Source organism: Hyla sarda, chromosome 1, assembly GCF_029499605.1.
Source record: "Hyla sarda isolate aHylSar1 chromosome 1, aHylSar1.hap1, whole genome shotgun sequence".
Lineage (NCBI taxonomy): Eukaryota > Metazoa > Chordata > Amphibia > Anura > Hylidae > Hyla > Hyla sarda.
The window spans coordinates 74,005,271-74,020,487 of NC_079189.1; the positions used below are offsets into that span (position 1 = coordinate 74,005,271).

Consider the following 15,217-nt stretch of genomic DNA (forward strand, 5'->3'; position numbering starts at 1 on the left):
AGTTCCTCAGACATTAGCGCTGTCCCGGGACTTTTTCTGACAGATTCCGGTGGAAAATTGGACACGTTCATTCATCTGTGGGTATATCCAAATGCTTTTTAGAAAGCGGAATTTGGGATAGACCACGTCAGTCAGCTTTTTTTAGGTTCTGTTCACAATAGGGCTTTCATTACCTTTAAAAGAAAGAACAGCGCAGCAATATCCCATTCTAAATCAGTGTGTGGGGGGCAGGCTTTGTCCTGTTTCTTTAAAGGGGTACTCCACTTGAGAAAAAGTTTCTTTTAAATCAACTGGTGCCATAAAGTTAAACAGATTTGTAAATTACTTATATTAAAAAAATCGTAATCCTTTCAGTACCTATCAGCTGCTGCTATAATTTACAGGAAGTTCTTTTCTTTTTGAATTTCCTTTCTGTCTTACCACAGTGCTCTTTGCTGACACCTCTGTGCATGTCAGGAACTGTCCAGAGCAAGGTAGGTTTTCTATGGGAATTTTCTTCAACTCTGGACAGTTCCTAAAATGGACAGAGGTGTCAGCAGAGAGCACTGTGGTCAGACAAAGAAAATACAAAAAGAAAAGAACTTCCTGTGGATCATACAGCAGCTTATAAGTACTGGAAGGATTAAGATTTTTTTTAATAGAAAGAATTTACAAATCTGTTTAACTTTCTTGTACCGGTTGATTAAAAAAAATAATAATAAAATAAAAGTTTTCGAGTGGAGTACTCCTTTAATTCTGTATTTGTTACGTTATCTTTTAGTTTACCATTCGTAATTTAGTCTGTTTTGTCGCAGATTCCACACCTAACCTGCCTGAATTGTCCTGTTTTCTAGTTCCTGCGTGAAGACATGAACTACAAGGATGCTTCTCACAAGCATAACCACCTGCACAGGGAGGACAAACACATCACAGTGGAGGACCTGTGGAAGAGATGGAAGACATCTGAAGGTGATACATGGAGTTCTTTTTGGCAATATCAGATCAGACATGACAACATTTTATTAGTCCTGGTCTCAGTGCTGAAGGTCCCCACCGATCAGGAGAACGAGCAGGGATAAGCGCACTTTACTCCCCAGTTCTCCCGGCCATCTTTGTCTTAGGCTGCATTCACACCACGTTTTGTACATACGGGTGCCGGATCCGGTGGGGGGGAGGGGCAAACTGGGCGCTCCCGTACCCCGGCCGGATCAGCCCGTGACTCCATTTACTTTTATGACCCGACCGGAGTCAAACGGTGACTCCGGTTGGCTCTGTTTTGACCTGTTTTCGGTTTCCTGACCGGACCTAAAACCATAGTTTACTACGGTTTTAGGTCCGGTCCAAAACCGCATACGGGTCAAAACTGAGCCGACCGGAGTCACCGTTTGACTCCGGTCGGGTCATTAAAGTAAATGGAGTCACGGGCTGATCCGGCCGAGGTACGGGAGCGCCCGGTTTGCCCCTCCCCCCACCGGATCCGGCACCCGTATGTACAAAACGTGGTGTGAATGCAGCCTTACAAGGGTACTCCAGTGGAAAACACTTTGGTGCCACAAAGATTTGTAAATTACTTCTATTTAAAGGAGATATCCAGTGCTGAATAAGTTATCCCCTACCCTAAGGATAGCGGATAAGTTTCAGATCGTAGGGGGGTCCGACCGCTGGGGCCCCTGCAGCCCACGGGAAGGGGGCGTGTTGATTGCACGAAGCGGCGGCTGTCACGGCCCCTCAATACAACTCTATGGTAGAGCCGGAGTGCCGCCTTGGGCAATCTCCGGCTCTGCCGTAGCGATGTATTGAGGGGGCATGTCAGCTGCCGATTTGTGCAGTGGTCGACACCCGCTATCTGGCCAGTGAGCCAGGGCCCCATACAGGAGATCGCCCCAGTGGTCGCCCCCCGCGATCTGAAACTTATTCCCTACCTATCCTTAGCATAGGGGATAAGTTTTTCAGCACTGGACTACCCCTTTAAAACTCTTAATCCTTCCAGTACTTATCAGCTGCTGTATGCTCCACAGGAAGTTGTATTTCTTTCTGGAATTCTTTTTAGTCGGACCACAGTGCTCTCTACTGACACCTCTCTGTGTCAGGAAGTGTCAAGAGCAGGAGAGGTTTCCTATGGGGATTTTCTTGTACTCTGGACAGTTCCTGACATAGACAGAGGTGTCAGCAGAAAGAACTGAAAAGAATTCCAGAAAGAAATACAACTTCTTGTGGAGCATACAACAGCCGTTAAGTACTGGAAGGATTACATTTTTAAAAAATAAATCATTTACAACTGTTTTAACTTTCTAGCACCAGTTGATTTAAAAAAAAAAATAAAAAGTTTGTTTCCCACCAGAGTACCCCTTTAATGCCCTATAGACTTATAATAGAGCGGCAAGACAAAGAACCCAGAGAGCTGGGGAGTAAAACGCACGTCTTCCGACTAATTTGCTCGGGATCTCAGCACTGTGATTCCAACCGACCAAAAATAGACGTGTCTGTCTGTGACATGTCAAAAGTAATTTTTTTTACATTTTTTAGTTGTATTTACTCTATACAGAGCACATTGCATTGCACATATGCATTTATCAGTATATATGAAAAGAGACCTCTCATCAGTCTTCAGCAAGGGCCCTAACTGCTTCAGAGTGGGGTGCCCAGTCTCCAAGGCTCTTAGCATAACCATTCCTATTACCATACCTACATCGGATTATGGAAGCCTTGAAGAAAGATGGCTCTATGAAGGTCAGACCTTTCCTGCACAGTCTGAAGAGTGGCCCTACTGATGCCTGGCTTAGGTATCCATGATGTTAGACGGGAGCTTTTCTTGTAAACAGGGAGGGAAACATGGGTACATTGTTGTACATCAGTGTTTCCCAACCAGAGTGCCTCCAGCTGTTGCAAAACTACAATTCCCAGCATGCCCGGACAGCCGTTGGCTGTCCGGGCATGCTGGGAGTTGTAGTTTTGCAACAGCTGGAGGCTCCCTGGTTGGGAACCACTGCTTTACATAGTCACTCAAGCCACAAGTCTGCTGTGTTATGGAATTTTCCATCCAGTATGGGAAGTATTGTCTACAGGAGACTTAGAACTTGTATATTCTCTACACCACAATAGTTATAAATGTGTAGATGTGTGTGTGTGTGTGTGTGTGTGTGTGTATTTATATATATATATATATATATATATATATATATATACACACACAGACACTGTAGAACTCGTATATTCTCTACACCACAAAAGTTATATATATATATAATTTACATACATACACACAGTAGAAGGAGTAGCAGCAACACTCCGTACAGTATAAATGGCATTCGGGTGCTGTACGTACATGGTCCCTGTTTGAGGACCAGACGAAGTATAGAGCAAAAGACGACCATAGCACTCACAGATGAGGAGAAGGAGCAGCTTTATTCCATCACAGCACGGCTGGCGACGTTTCGGCTACGCAATTGCAGCCATTATCAAGCTTGATAATTGCTGCAATTGCGTAACCAAAATGTCAGTCGTGTTGTGATGGAATAAAGAGAGATAGAGAGAGCTAGATAAAGATAGATAGATAGAGATATAGATAGATAGAGATATGTATAGAGAGAGAGATAGATATAGATAGTTTTTTTTTTTTTTTTTTTAGATATAGATTTGAAGGAAAAAAAATCTAATATATAATATCGCTAGCATTGATGCCGAGTGGTTTTGACTGAACAATTTGCGTTAACTTATCTGTAATGAATAGATATTTCTGTTTAAGATTCTTTTATCTCGGTAAGTAGGGAGAACAGTCTTGTTCCCTTCAGAACCCCAAACACCAGTTGTGATCCTGTCATAATACGTTTCCAGTTGACTCTTTTGTGCAGCGGAGATGTGAGCAGTAATATCCTCCGAGTAGACGTCTGTGGGTTAAAGCATTAGTTCCCCATTGATTTTATGTGTAACCTGTGGTTACCTATTGATCCGCTTCCGGTTACACATCCCCTCATGAAATGTAGTGTGCAGGAACCCAGCCATTGTATAGACCGTCAGGATCGGCTCTGTCACATGTTACCACTGGGCTTCACTTTTATTAGACAAACTAGCTATTGCACACGGCTTCGCTTGCATTAAATTTGGGGTAACATAGATCTACTTTTTACGCGTCAGTGAGTCAGGCCCTCTCTTTATGGATATATATAATATAGATGTCTGTCACTACTAGTGACACAATTTTATGAGGAAAAAGAAATATGGGGAGTTGGCTTGGGTTAACAAGTATGTGTTGGCAAACCAGATGTGCCTTTTTGGACGGACTGAATTTTTTTAACTTTTTTTTTTTTTTCCCCATTTTTTTTAAAATTTAATTTAAAGGAGTAATCTGGCCCTGTCATCTTATCCCCTATCCAAAGGATGGGGGATAAGATGTGTGACCACACTGGTCCCACCGCTGGGGACCCCCGCAATCTCTCATGCTGCACCCACCTTTGTCAGCTTCACGCAGCACTGGAGGCTCTGAGTCCGAAGCCTCACGACCATGGGGCCGGAGAACCGTCACAACTCCGCCCCCGTGTGATGTCACGCCCCACCCCCTCAATGCAAGTCTATGGGAGGGGGTGTAACTGCCGTCAGGCTTCAGACTCTGAGGCACCCGCGCTGCGTGAAGCTGACACAGGTGGTTTTAGCATGAGAGATTCCGGGGGGTGATCAGACATCTTATCCCCTATCCTTTGAATATGGGATAAGATGTCTTAGGGTCGGAGTACCCCTTTAACTAAGTCCCAATGATTTGATTGTGTAATTGATTCTAGTCATCATCGGCAGCAGCATTATGTGCAGTGTGTCAGATAGTAGACCGTACAGCATTAATTAAACTTACTATGGGGCATATTTTTGTTATTATTCCAACGCTTTAACACTTTAAGGCAGTGTTTTCTAAATTGTGTGTCTCCAGCTGTTGCAAAACTACATCTCCCAGCATGCTGGGAGTTGCAGTTTTGCAACAGCTGGAGGCACACTTTTTGGAAAACACGGACCAAGGACAAAAATGATTTGTCACTGTGGGGTTCTAATCTTCACAATGCAAAGTACTTTTTTCCTATATGGTAATCTCACGTGTGTTGACCGTGCACCATGAGCATTAGAAGTGCCTGTAGGCAACAGGGTGTAACCAAATCTCAGTGAGCTGGGAAAAAATGCTAAATAAATACATTTATAGCAGAATTGCTGGGTTGTATAATATATGTACCCTCAAAATGGAACCATTAAAATTTAGGTTTTAAGGTAAGGGTAGTGGAAGAGAGAAATAAAACTGCACCAAAAACCTTGTGTGATTTGTGAAAAACCACTCAGGAGTAAATCACGTTACCGCTGAGGCTGCTGATTGGCTGTGGCAGTCACATGACGTTCGCTGCTTACATGACACCGGACCACCAACTAAAGACATCGGCCGCTGTACACCAGACTTACAATCAAAGAGATCAAGGGACAGTAATACTTTTGACACACCTTCGTTGGATGGATCCCAGACCCCCGACGTGTTCTAAATGGAAGAAGCTGACTAGAGATGAGCGAAGTTACAGTGATTCGATTCGTCACAAACTTCTCGGCTCGGCAGTTGCTGACTTTAGCCTGCATAAATTAATTCAGCTTTCAGGTGCTCCGGTGGGCTGGAAAAGGTGGATACAGTCCTAGGAGAGTCTCCAGCCCACTGGAGCACCTGAAAGCTGAACTAATTTATGCAGGCTAAAGTCAGAAACTACCGAGCCGAGAAGTTTGTGACGAATCGAAGTTTTATTTTTCACTGTTGATACGGGTCTACCCTGGGTAGTCCTTGCACCTTAACAGTCAGACTGATCATTCATGTATATTGATATGTACGCTTTGTCTCATTTCTCCTATGTCCATTTCCTCTGTATGGCTGTTCGGACTATGTAACCGGTGGTTTCTTATTGTTTTTTTTTTTTTTTTAAATTAAATAAAAAAAAAAAAAAAAACTTCTGCACACTGTGGGGAGATGACACTAATGACAGATCATATAGGTCATGTAACGTCCCATTGCATGATATCATGTGACATGCAACATCTTGGCTCCTAACAAAGATGGTGGAATAAGTTGCCATGCATGTATGTTTACCATATGACACCTAAATACAGGAGGTAAGCCCAAGGCCAGTGTTCACATTAGCATTGAGCTTTGTTGGGGAAGCTCCGACAGAGCCAAAGGGTCCTGACTGGTCCCATTGACTTTGAAACCCGAAAGATCCCATTCAATCAAGTGTCCCTTGTTTTGCAGGAGTTAAGCGGTGAAATAAATTACTGCTTGCAGTAGGATTCTTTTTCTTTCTCCGCTTAAATCCTGTAATATGAACGGACTCCAAGAATGGAGCTCCTCAGAGTGGAGCTCAAGCTGATGTGAACCCAGCCTAAGCCATAAATCATTAACCGTGACATGTGATGGGTCAGCAGGGATGCTGGGAGAGAGCTAAAATGAAATCTCCAAATATGAAGATAATGTGTAATCTTCCTACTTAGCATTAATCCCATGCATTCCTCATCATATGAACTGATAAAAGTAATGATTGTATGTTTTGGAATAGTCAAAGCAAACACCAGGGCTCAGTCCTTTTAAACTGCAAAATGTGGGTGTGTTCTCCTTACGGATATGAAATAAACATTTAGAGTCTTGTTTAAAGGGAATCTGTCAGCTGTATATCACGCTGAGCTGTAGATGTGGTCAGATAACTATAGTTAAATAAAACAAATCATACCTGCGTCTTAGTTGATGGCTGTTAATAAAGTGATAATAGATTTCCTTTCAAGCTCAAGTGTCATAGACAGGGCTGAGCCTTAGCATGCATGCCTGCTCTCTCCCCCACCTCTTTCTAAAAGCCTGACCCATCACAAAAAGTAAGTGGGCTTGTAACCTCTACCTCACCACAAAAATGATAAATCAGACCAGAATCTGAAGTATTAACTTATTAAATATAAAAACATATATTTTATTAAATGAATAGAATCCCACAATAAACATAATTAGAATAAGAAACAACACTCTCCCAATACCAGGTCACAAAAACCTGCTAGTGTGTAACTATAAACTAATTATCGCTATGAATATAAAGCACTTTCTAAGTTACCCCTTCTGGCTGGGCCTTCAGAACTGAGCCCTGTACATCATTTATGCAGGGGAAGGAGTAGGGGACGGGATAAGGCATGCATGCTGCAGCTTAGCAACACCTCCTTTACCTCTAAGCATAATATACTGAAAAGCTGACAAATTCCTTTTTAAGACTGCTTGTAAGTTTGTTCAACTTACTAATATCTATATTCACCAAATTATTTATGCCAAGTTTTGCAATATGTCCTTGAGCTGGTTTCTGGTTTTTAGTGCCCAATTTATCATGACCTACTACTTAGATCTTTAGAATGTGTTGGGAAAACATATACCCATCCACCTATGTTCTAATGTCCAGCTCTGTGCTGTATACAGTGAGGCTGAGATCTGACTTCCCTTATTCAGGTTATCTATTATGCCACTCACACAACATAAAAATCATTGCTGAGATCATTACACTAGAATTTTATGACTTAATAAGGCAGAAGGATGTCCCTACTTGGGACCTTTCTCATTTAGCCCTTACACAGCAAACACTGGCCCCATTCTGGAATACTCCCCGTGACCATGTATTACATGGGGGTCTGATTGACTGTGCTTCATGTAACACCACGTTACTGTAACAGTGGCCACTGCAGAAAGTAATGTCCCGCGGGATGCAGGTACCCTCTCCAATAACAGGCGATTGCCTCTCATGTTTTCATGATGTGACAGACTTTCAGGTGTAGCAAGGCAGCGACACTTCCGCTCTGCTAGCAGAGCAAAGCACTTGGGCATAGTCTCTCGCATCATAAAGACATGAGGGGGCAGAGTTTATGCATATTAAAGGGGTTCTCCGGGGAACTAAACCCATAGTCCATCCTTTCCCTCTCACCAACCTATTTTTTTGTCTAAATATCATTCATTAGCTATATAGATCAGTTTCCCCTCTTTCAGCTGTCACTTACATGCAGGGAGTGAGAGAAAGAAGTCATTATCTGATCCTCCTAGTCTCTTTGCAAACCCCTCAATGAGACTAGCCCCCACCCTCCTGCAAGACAAACACCACGTGATTTATGTCTTCACAGCCACACCTCCCCCTCCCCTCCCTGTGTGAGGATTTTGCAGGCAGAGAAGTTTTTTCAGCACATAACCCCGCTCTTTTCCTGCTGTAGATCTTATCACTGACTGCTGCCATTCAGAGCATAGCATGATTTATTTCTGGGGGTGAAGGATAGTTTAACCCCTTAATGACGCAGGACGTAAATGTACGTCCTGGTGATTTGGTACTTAACGCACCAGGACGTACATTTACGTCCTGAGCATAACCGCAAGCGCTCCGGCATCATGCACGGCAGGTCCCGGCTGTGGATCTCAGCCAGGGACCTGCCAGTAATGGCGGACACCCACGATCCCGCCGATGTCAGTCATTAACTCCTCAGATGCCGTGATCAATACAGATCACGGCATCTGCAGCATCGTGGTCACTTAACAGGATGATCGGATCGCCCGCAGCGCTGCCGCGGCGATCCGATCATCCAGAACGGCAGACGGAGGTCCCCTCACTTGGCTCCGCTGCCTTCCGGGAGTCTTCTGCTCTGATCTGCCTTCCCGCTGATCAGTGCTGTGTCCTATACACAGAACTGAACAACATTAGCAATCGAATGGTTGCTATAAATAGTCCCCTATGGGGACTATAAGAGTGTAAAAATAAAAGTTAACAAAAATGTGAAAACCCCCCTCCCCCAATAAAGACTTAAATTGTCCCATTTTCCCTATTTTACCCCTAAAAAGTGTAAACAATTATAATTTTATATACATATTTGGTATCGCCACGTGCGTAAATATCCAAACTATTAAAATGTTAATGATCCCTTACGGTGAACGGCGTGAACGTAAAAAAAGAAAAAAAAAGTCCAAAATAGCTGCTTTTTTATAACATTTTATTCCCAAAAAAATTTATAAAAAATGTAATAAAAGTTTTGTATAAGCAAATATGGTATTAATAAAAAGTACAGATCACGGCGCAAAAAATGAGCCCTCATACCACCGCTTATATGGGAAAATGAAAAAGTTATAGGTCTTCAAAATAGGGGGATTTTAAACGTACTAATTTGGTTAAAAAGCTTGCGATTTTTTTTTTTTTTAAGCGCAACAGTAATAGAAAAGTGTATAATCATGGGTATCATTTTAATCGTATTGACCCAAAGAATAAAGAACACATCGTTCAGCAGGCATCGCGGCATATCGCCCAGGGGGGTCATTATGTCCCCCCATGTCGGCGATGGCCGCAGATCGCTGGACAATTCAGTCCAGCGATCTGCGGCGATTCTGGGTCAATCGGGTCTCCAGTGACCCGGTGACCCGGAATTACTGGCTGATCGGGGCTGTCAGAGACAGCCACGAACAGCCATAGCCAGCAGGGGTGAGATGGCACTGGTGCCACCTCACGATCGCCCTGATTCGTCGGCCGGTTTACCGGCCCACCAATCAGGGCACCTGCTGCGGGTGTCACTCCCGCAACCTGCTCCGCCCCTCTTCCGGAGGACGTGAGCGTGTGCGGGACGTGGACCCCGGGAGCTGGGGACCCCGATCCCCGGCGTCAATGTTGGGATCGGGGCCCCAGGAGCAGCGGCGGCGAGGGACTGACCTGTGTCCCGGAGCAGCAGCAGGAGGTGAGTGACAGCCTCCAGCTGTTGCTTAGCAACAGCTCCCAGCATGCAAAAAGGGCATGCTGGGAGCTGTAGTTATGCAACAGCAGGAGGCAGACCACCACAACTCCTAGCATTCCCTTATGGGCATGCTGGGACTTATAGTTTTGCAACAGCTGGAGGCACATTTTTTCTATGGAAAAGTTTACCTTCAGCTGTTGTATAACTAAAACTCCCAGCTTGCACAAACAGATAAAGTGCATGCTGGGAGTTGTAGTGGTGCATCTGCTGGTTGCATAACTACAACTCCCAGCATGCCTGTTGGCTGTCGGTGACTGCTGAGAGTTGTAGTTTTGCAACAGCTGAAGGCACACTGAGTTAAGTAGCAAACCAGTGTGTCTCCAGCTGTTGCATAACTGCAATCCTCAGCATCCCCAGCCAAAGTAGTATGCCTCCAGCTGTTGCATAACTACAACACCCAGCATGCCCTTCCGCTGTCTGTACATGCTGGGGGTTGTAGCTTTTGCAACAGCTGAAGGCACACTGGTTGCAAAACACTGAGTTTGTTACCAAATAGACCTGATAGACCGTACATGCTGGGAGTTGTAGTTTTGCAACAGCTGGATGTTTCTCCCCCCCCCCCCCCCCAATGTGAACGTACAGGGTACACTCACATGGGCGGAGGTTTACAGTAAGTAGCCGGCTGCAAGTTTGAGCTGCGGCAGAAACATTTTCTGCCGCAGCTCAAACTGTCAGCGAGAAACTACTGTGAACCCCCGCCCGTGCGACTGTACCCTAAAAACACTACACTACACTAACACAAAATAAAATAAAAAGTAAAAAACACTACATATACTCATACCCCTACACAGCCCCCCTCCCCTCCCCAATAAAAATGAAAAGCGTCTGGTACGCCACTGTTTCCAAAACAGAGCCTACAGCTGTTGCAAAACAACTACTCCCAGTATTGCCAGATAGCCACTGACTGTCTAGGCATGCTGGGAGTTTTACAACAGCTGGAGGCACCCTGTTTGGGAATCACTGGTGTAGAATACCCCTATGTCGACCCCTATGCAAGTCCCTAATTTAGGCCTCAAATGCGCATGGCGCTCTCACTTTGGAGCCCTGTCGTATTTCAAGGCAACAGTTTATGGCCACATATGGGGTATCGCAGTACTCGGGAGAAATTGTTACAATTTTAGGGGGTATTTTCTGCTATTACCCTTTTTAAAAATGTAAAATTTTGGGGAAAACAAGCATTTTAGGTAAAAAAAAAATATATATTTTTTTACATATGCAAAAGTCGTGAATCACCTGTGGGGTATTAAGGTTCACTTTACCCCTTGTTACGTTCCCCGAGGGGTCTAGTTTCCAAAATGGTATGCCATGTGTTTTTCTTTTTTTTGCTGTCCTGGCACCATAGGGGCTTCCTAAAGGTGACATGCCCCCCAAAAACCATTTGTCACTCCTTCCCTTCTGAGCCCTCTACTGTGCCCGCTGAATAATTTACATAGACATATGAGGTATGTCCTTACTCGAGAGAAATTGGGTTTCAAATAAAAGTATACATTTTCTCCTTTTTACCCCTTGCAAAAATTCAAAAATTGGGTCTACAAGAACATGCGAGTGTAAAAAATGAAGATTTTGAATTTTCTCCTTCACTTTGCTGCTATTCCTGTGAAACACCTAAAGGGTTAAAACACTTACTGAATGTCATTTTGAATACTTTGGGGGGTGTAGTTTTTATAAAGGGGTCTTTTATGGGGTATTTCTAATATGAAGACCCTTCAAATCCACTTCAAAACTGAACTGGTCCCTGAAAAATAGTGAGTTTGAAAATTTTGTGAAAAATTTCAAAATTGCTGCTGAACTTTGAACCCCTCTGGTGTCTTCCAAAAGTAAAAACTCATACATTTTATGATGCAAACATAAAGTAGACATATTGTATATGTGAACCAAAATTTTTTTTATTTTGAATATCCATTTTCCTTACAAGCAGAGAGCTTCAAAGTTAGAAAAATGCTAATTTTGTATCAAATTTGGGGATTTTTCACCAAGAAAGGATGCAAGTTACCATAACATTTTACCATTAAGTTAAAGTAGAATATGTCATGAAAAAAACAGTCTTGGAATCAGAATGATAACTAAAAGCATTCCAGAGTTATTAATGTTTAAAGTGACAGTGGTCAGAATTGCAAAAAACGCTCTGGTCCTTAAGGTGTAAAATGGCCTGGTCCTTAAGGGGTTAAAAAAAGACAACAAAAAAAAAAACAGTGTTTGCTGCTGACAACAGCACAGCATGCACACAGACAGTAAGAGCAATTGGCTTGCAGCCATTACAAAGAGCCGCACTGACTGCTAGGAGTTGTAGTCTGGGCTGCAAGCAAGGAAAAAGAATATTTAGGAGACAACAGGAGCCACAGGAGCTGGCAAAATCACATGGATATCTACAGGGGACACAGAACAGGTATTGTGGTGGCTTTGGGGCATTTTTATTTTTCTAAGCTTTGCTCCATGCCTGATGACTGGTGCGCCCCCTCCCATAGCTCAGCTAATATGTTCTGGTAAAGTGAAACGTGAGCTGTGATTGGCTGCTGTGGGAAAATCACTCCCCTTCTACTCCCACATAGTTTGATAAATCTGAGCCTATGTTCCTACATTCTGACCTTATAATACTGCCGGTGTGCAGCAGTATACATAATGACGTTTTTCACTTATACCAGTAATGTACCCCAATGACTTATAATACAGCCTTACAAGTAATTGCCCCCGAACATAAAGGGAACTGGTCAAAGTAAGCCTGCTAGTCAGTCTATTGGCAGCAATATATAGGGCAGGGGGAGCTGTGCAGATGGATAAATATATTTTTGAGGAAGAGCTTCAGAATAACTTCTATTTTTCATAATGTAAACTGTTGATCATTGAGGAGGACCGCCCACTGGACTCTTGAGTCACAGAATTCGTAGATGTTTACGTGAAGTGAATACAAAATATCCTGAATCTTTTCACATGATACAATATATCAATCTGCTCCGCTCCTCCTGCCCTATAACATGATGCTGATAGACTGTTATGGTGACTGGTTCACTGTTAAATCCTATAGTGTCTGAACATGTCCCTATAGTCTAATAATGGTTTATTTTGCTTTTAGTCGTGTTCCATGAGAGCAGAAGTTTAGTGTTTAGTTCACCAGACACTATTACTGAATGTTACCATAAGATCTTGGCTGGATCTCGCACTTCCTACTCCGCCATTCCTCAGCGGTGTAGTGTATTTCCAGATAAACAACGGATTACTCCACTCTAGTAAAGAATCAGAGAATGGAGTCCAAGATGAAAGGAAATCCACGCTTACAAAATACAACCGTGCTAGAGCACAGCTTGTAAGTGTGATCCACAAAAAATGTTCTGAATATTAATCTGGATAAATACAGTACAATGAGTGATTGTAGGAATTACTCAGCCACTAAATCTGGGCAAGCTTCAGCTTGTGTTATTGTAGGATTAAGTTTCACACCAAAAAAAAAATCTGTTTTGGGTTCAGAATAGTACAAAAGACTTTCCTTATTTTCCGCAGTATTAAGGAATGGAGTTTTTCGCCGTATAAGACGCACTTTTTCTTCCCCAAAACTGGGGGGAAAAAGTCGGTGCGTCTTATACGGCGAATACACCTCTATCACGGCGGTCCCTGCGGCCATCAACGGCCGGGACCCGCGGCTAATACAGGACATCACCGATCACGGTAATGCCCTGTATTAACCCTTCAGACGCGGTGAACAAAGCTGACCGCCGCGTCTGAAGGGAAAGTGACACCAACCCAGCTATTCAGTTGGGCTGTTCAGGACCGCCACGGTGAAATCGCGGCGGGCCCCAACAGCCCGACTGAATAGCTGGGTTAGTGCTTACAGGACACCGGTAGGGACCTTACTTGCCTCCTCGGTGTCTTCTCCGTTCAGGGATCCCCTGTATGGCCGGCGCTCTCCTTCCTCGTCATCACGTCGTCGCGTACGTGCGTTGGCGTGCGTAACGACGTGATGGCGGCGACGGAGAGCGAGGATACCCGGCCGGCAGCAGAGACGTTCCAGAGTGACGGGGACACGGCGACAGCAATGGAGCGACATCCAGGGCAGCGGTGACGGGTCCGGAGCGGCAGGGACACGTGAGTATTACCTCCTCCTGCAGTGGTCTTCAATCTGCGGACCTCCAGATGTTGCAAAACTACAACTCCCAGCATGCCCGGACAGCCAACGGCTGCCCGGGCATGCTGGGAGTTGTAGTTTTGCAACATCTGGAGGTCCGCAGGTTGAAGACCACTACTGGGTTCAAAATCTTAATTTTTTTAGATTTTGCACCTATAAATTGGGTGCGTCTTATACGCCGGTGCTTTCTATAGGGCGAAAAATACGGTAAGTGTCTGAGCTGGTGCTGTGGTAAGAGTCATGTTATGTGACCATAGACTAGAACAGTGGTCCAAACTGTGGACCTTCAGATGTTGCAAAACTGCCACTCCCAGCATGCAGGGAATTGTAGTTTTGCAACATATTGAGGTCCACAATTTGGAGACCACTGTGTTGCGGACTTGGATGTGTTAAAGGGGTACTCCGCTGCTCAGTGTTTGGAACAAACACGGGAGCTCGTGCTGTCATAGCCCCGCCCCCTCATGATGTCATGACCCCTCAATGCAAGTCTATGGGAGGGGGCATGACTGATGCATTGAGGGGGCGGGCGTGACATCATGAGGGGGCGGGGCTATGAAATGACGAGCTCCTGGTGCCAGCTCCAGCGTTTGGAACAGTTTGTTCCAAACGCTGAGCAGTGGAGTACCCCTTAAAGATGCATCCACAGTGTTATAGGGCTTCCAGCGGGGGCTACTAGTGTACAAGCCTTGCGACCAAAAACCACTGTAACAATGCAGCATTCACAATAACCCTAAGGTCATGTTTATAGGGTGGAATTCTGCCGGAATATTCTGCTCAGAGTTCCATTCATTTTAATAAATGAACATGTTTCTACCATAGAGATCCCAATTCTGGCGTCTGCAAGAACATTGAACTGTTCAGCGTTTCTGCGAATCCCGCTTGGAAATGCACCGTCTCCATTAGAGATGAGCGAACTTACAGTAAATTCGATTTGTCACGAACTTCTCGGCTCGGCAGTTGATGACTTTTCCTGCGTAAATTAGTTCAGCTTTCAGGTGCTCCGGTGGGCTGGAAAAGGTGGATACAGTCCTAGGAAAGAGTCTGCTAGGACTGTATCCACCTTTTCCAGCCCACGGGAGCACCTGAAAGCTGAACTAATTTATGGAGGATAAGTCATCAACTGCCGAGCTGAGAAGTTCGTGACGAATCGAATTTACTGTAAGTTCTCTCATCTCTAGTCTCCATAGACTGAAATGCGTTTCCGAGCAGTCCTAGTGCCGCCAAATCAACCAAATGTCTGGAGCCATTCTATATGTTTTTGGCCATGTGAACCTGGCCTAATAGTCATGTTCAGGTCAGCCTGTCTGGCCTTGGCAAGTATTCTTAATA

At 44.3% G+C, this 15,217-nt stretch overlaps 1 protein-coding gene across 3 annotated transcripts in view; it reads left to right on the forward strand.

Moving 5' to 3' along the window:
• The window catches only part of STIM2 (stromal interaction molecule 2), a 137,705-nt gene that overhangs the window by 80,202 nt on the left and 42,286 nt on the right, over window positions 1-15,217 (forward strand). For all 3 annotated transcript variants that reach the window (XM_056556051.1, XM_056556058.1, XM_056556067.1), the window contains one exon: window positions 834-948. In XM_056556051.1, the coding sequence (XP_056412026.1) occupies window positions 834-948 (115 nt within the window). The remainder of the gene's footprint in view (window positions 1-833; window positions 949-15,217) is intronic.